Genomic DNA, 4,655 nt, shown 5'->3' on the forward strand with positions numbered 1-4,655 from the left:
GTTTCATGGCTCACTCTGCACAATTTATTCCCTGTGCCCAGGAATGACTAAGATGGCCAAGATGATTGATGAGAGGCAGCAGGAACTGACTCACCAGGAGCACCGAGTGATGTTGGTGAACTCAATGAACACCGTGAAAGAGTTGCTGCCAGTTCTCATTTCAGGTATTTTCTGTCTGTACTTTATCTTACAGAAAAAAAACATGTTAACATGTTCTAAACTCTGGTGTTTATTTTCTTTTGCTGTTTAGTTGCATGTCTTTCAGCCTGAGTAAAAATGCAGCTGATTAGCTAAGAACCAGTATTTATCTTCTCTAATGCTCTCCTTCTCTTGCTTTTTGTTTGAAATTGCTCTCCTGTTGCCTCATACTGTTCTCTTGAAGTTCTAACAGGCCCTTTTCTCCTCTAGAAACTCTAGTTTTGGATGTATGGCTTTTGACACCTTTATTTGTACTCAGAAAAAACAATTAGGAGCTGGAATGGATATTATAGAGCACTGTATAGTAAGGAAGTGAACCCACAGCCCTTTCCTAGAAGATATTTAACTCTTCTCTACGTTGAAGAGCAGGTGGTGTACACCAACTAGGACCACGTTCCCATTGGGCAGAGCCCAGAAATGCAAACATGGTGGCTGCTCTCTCAACTAGCAAAAGGGAGTTGCACTTATTGAGTGTCTAGTATGTACCAGACATCTCATGGTTTATGTAAATTATCTTTGTCAAGTTGTGGGTTAGTTGGTTTAAGTCTCAGAGGGCAGCTTTATTTTCAGAATTTTATAAGGCATGTCACTGTAATCGCCAGCTACTGCCTCCCTGCTTTGTAATTTCAAGTAGTAGCTAAAATAGGAGATGTGAGTGTAAGAGTTCAGAAAGCCCTTACATGAACTAGAAAACAAAAATTTGTAAATAGCGCCTTATAATCTTCTCAAAACTATGTTTTTGAGACCAACTGTTCCATATGGCAGAAAGGTTGTTGGGAAGAATCTTTCTAATCTGGGTAACTCAGTAAAGCATTGATTAATCTTTGTTTTTATAATTTTAGTTAGTTTATAAGAAGATATTCTCTTCTCTAGTGTTTCGTTATTATTTTCTTCTTCACTTTTAGGGGTTAGATAGTCCCTGCTATATGTTAAGATAAATCATGGAAGATAAACTCAACACTTTGGGATCTTCCACTAGGATTGGGTCAAGCGGCATTCTTTGGTTACAGTTTTACTGACTGTTTTTATCTCGTCACATTAGGTTTGTGTTTGATGGGGCCAGTGTTAGGGCTGGGATGATAATTCATTTAGAAGGATAGTGGATATTTTGTGACTGTGGATCTTCAGTATATGCATGTTAAATTAGTTTTCTGATCATGATGTGGTGAAGTTTTGTACCTTGAGCTTTCTTAACAGTGAAGGTTGCTGATACTGGAACTTTAATGGCAGACTTGCAGTGTTTGTTTTCATATTCTTTTTTAAGACCTTAGAAGCCCAAAACATATTCACAGTGTGGAACATCTTGTGTGAATATTGTAATACAGCAAGATTAAATTCCAGGCTTAGTTTCTGATCTTTTGTTTATTTTTACAGCTATGAAGATTTTTGTAACAACTAAAAACTCAAAAAACCAAGGAATTGAAGAAGCTTTGAAAAATCGTAATTTTACTGTAGAAAAGATGAGCGCTGAAATTAATGAGATCATTCGTGTATTACAACTCACTTCTTGGGACGAAGATGCCTGGGCCAGCAAGGTAAGTGTTATTGGGGGAGAAATAAGCAAAATCCCCAATTTTCCCTTCCTGGGGATGTGATTGTCTCACATTTTTTCTTGTAATTGTGTGTAGCATAGGACTACTTAGATATTATGAAAGTATTTTCTTCTTTACTTTTGTAAAATAAAGGGTTATGGGTTACTTCCTGCTTTTGCACTTTTCCTTTGCTCTGAGGTAGAACAAACAAATAGGTATGCAGGGTGAATGTTGGTTGAAAGCTAGGATGTAGCTTTTCCTTCAAGCTGGAGTCTCATGGATTGGGCTGGTGGAGGAATTCTGGTGTTGTGTATACTCCCCTGGGTGGGAGCCCTGCCTTTCATGTGGGTGGTTGTTGCTAGGTGACTAAGTAAGATACAGAATATGCCTATGACTGAATTTTATGGAAAACTTTTCTTAACCAATTTTTGACCCAGAGAAATCTACAAAGGAAACTCTTGACATTTCTAGGTGTGTCCCTTCATCATTCTGTTTTCCTTAAAGAGAGCTTAACTGAAATATTAGTTTTCACGTTTGTCAGTTAGTTTGAGGGGTCCCTTTACCCTTGGTCTAGAATTTCCTCTTGAATTCCAGAAGGGTTGGTGGATTCCGCCTAGAGCCCAGCAGCGGTGGTTTGAGGTGCTGCTGCTCTGGTCTGCTTCTTGTCTAGTGATTGGGAACAGAGACACTTGGGTTTACACTTCCCTTGTAGGAGCCCAAGATGCAGGCAGTGGGGGGAACACATTGTCTCCAGGATCCAGCTTCCCCCACCGTGTGGACCCAAATGCTATCTCCAGGGCCACCCAGCAGGCTGGTGGCAGACTACAGAGGGGATATTGTAGTATGATTTCCACTGGGTGCCCAGTAGGGCTCTGTTTGTCCTCCAGGACACCTATAAGGTAAGGTCGAAGCTGGGGCTAAAATCAACAGTCTCTCTTTGTTGACCAGAAAGTTAAACTAAGAGTGGAGGAGAAATTAGTCAGATTGTCTTAACTATGGATTTGTTTTCAGAGGCATGAAGTTCTCGAACAAGTTCTAAGACTGTATTTTAAATCCATATTGTAAAATCATGTAACGTCTTTGATATTTTACTTAATTTTGCTTTTGCATATTTGATAACTTTCACTTCCCTGTTATGACTTCTTTATGCATCTTTTTTTTTGTTCTCTTGTTTGTTTTATTCTTTTTCTCACGTTTAGAAGGTAAGCTTTCTCTTGCCCTCTAGTTTCTTTTTTGCTTAAAAAGAGAAAAAGCATGTCTGTGAGGTTTTCTTGTGCTGTGTGCCGTGCCTCATTCCGTGTGCCGGTGTGTAACACTGTGCTTGAATATGCGTCAGAATTTGACTTAATACGGGACTCTGGGGCTGTGCTGGGCAGACTGTTTGGCTCATGTGGAGCTGTTTCTTTGGGGAAAGCAAAAGGAAAGACATTACTATGGGATGTCAGGCTTTCTATATTTGGTGGGTGCTTTCCTCTCTTTGAGCAGTCTCCTGGGAACTGTTTTGGTCTGGTCGTTCCCACTGACTTCACTTGAGGGGCAGATTTCACCAGGTAGCCGGGTGACCCCTAAGTTACCAGTGGACCTTGCTCTTAGGAAAGGAAACTTCCAGCTGTTGCTATCTCGTATTTGCCTCTCCTACCAGTTTCCTTTGCAGGCTCTGGAATTTGACTTTTGGAGATGCATCATTGAGGTTTTAAGCCATAATGAAAATGGGTAGGCTAGAGAGTCTAGATGGGGCACCTGTCCTTCACAATAATCCTAGCATTAAAAATCAAAAGGAAAAAAGTCAGGTGTACCTAAAGTTTTTCCTAACTTCAGTACCTGGCTCACTGCATGTTCTGCTATCTAAGCTGTGAATCAGCTGTTGTTCTCCATGATCTCATGTTCCTCTAATCTAATCTCTTTCCTTATTCTCTTCCCTTTGCTTCTAGCAGATGAGAAATAGTAAAAAAGAAAAGCAGGCCTTGCAACCTTAATGTTTCTCTATTTTTGGAGGGGAAAAGTCATCCATCAATTAGTAACTAAGTGTGACTGAGCTTTATTTTGTGCAAGTGCCGAGAGCTGCTTCTTTAAAAACCAAAACCAAAACCAAAACCAAAACCAAAACCGTGGTCAGTTGAGTTTTTCAGGAGGAAGATTAGGCATTTGGGGGCATATACAAGGGAAATATAAACCTGGTCCCCACTGTGTACAGTCTAATAGCTCTCTCAGTTTTATGCTGATCTGGAAGGAACCAGACTGTTAGGATGCTGTAAAACTATCAGAATGAAAGGAAATAAATAAAATTAGTTCAGCTAAAAGAAGCTTAAGTACATAATGACATCAGAATGAGCAAGAAATGTTTATTTTTTAACTTCATTTTGCTTTTGTTTTACATTTACCTGATTCAAATATCAAAATGCTATAAAGGGACTTCCCTGGTGGCGCAGTGGTTAAGAATCTGTGCTCCCAATGCAGGAGGCCCTGGTTCAATCCCTGGTCAGGGAACTAGATCCCATATGCATGCTGCAACTAAGAGTTCACATGCCACAACTAAGGAGCCGGCGAGCCACAACTAAGACCTGGCACAACCAAATAAATAAACAAATAAATAAATAAATATTGAAAAAATGCTATAAAAGGATATGTGTGACACAGCTCACTCTCATCCCCATCCCTATCCACTCTACCTCCCTTACCCCCTAAGAGTAATTGTTTTTATTAGTTGCAAGAATATTTAGAAAAAATTTTACCCTGAAAATGGAAATTGGTAACTAGGGTTTGGTTATTTTTCAGTTTAGTAGCATTATGCATCTTTCATTGCTCAACTGTAAGCAGTGAATTAATCAGACCTTGTGTCTGTCTGTGACCCCTGGGTTCCCATTCTGTTTAATACATACGATATCTTTTACCTCCTCTCACCCCTACCAATAAAGAATTAACTTT

The 4,655-nt window shown here is 39.7% G+C and overlaps 1 protein-coding gene and 1 long non-coding RNA gene across 3 annotated transcripts in view; one reads left to right on the top strand and one right to left on the bottom strand.

Moving 5' to 3' along the window:
- VCL (vinculin) overlaps positions 1-4,655 on the top strand; it is a 105,795-nt gene that overhangs the window by 58,409 nt on the left and 42,731 nt on the right. For both annotated transcript variants that reach the window (XM_004273091.4, XM_004273092.3), the window contains exons 5-6: positions 42-164; positions 1,573-1,733. In XM_004273091.4, coding sequence (XP_004273139.1) covers positions 42-164; positions 1,573-1,733 — 284 coding nt within the window. The remainder of the gene's footprint in view (positions 1-41; positions 165-1,572; positions 1,734-4,655) is intronic.
- Positions 1-4,655, bottom strand: part of LOC125961101 (uncharacterized) — a 259,744-nt gene that overhangs the window by 54,366 nt on the left and 200,723 nt on the right. The gene's annotated exons all lie outside the window — the stretch shown is intronic.

This window comes from Orcinus orca, chromosome 14 (assembly GCF_937001465.1).
Source record: "Orcinus orca chromosome 14, mOrcOrc1.1, whole genome shotgun sequence".
Lineage (NCBI taxonomy): Eukaryota > Metazoa > Chordata > Mammalia > Artiodactyla > Delphinidae > Orcinus > Orcinus orca.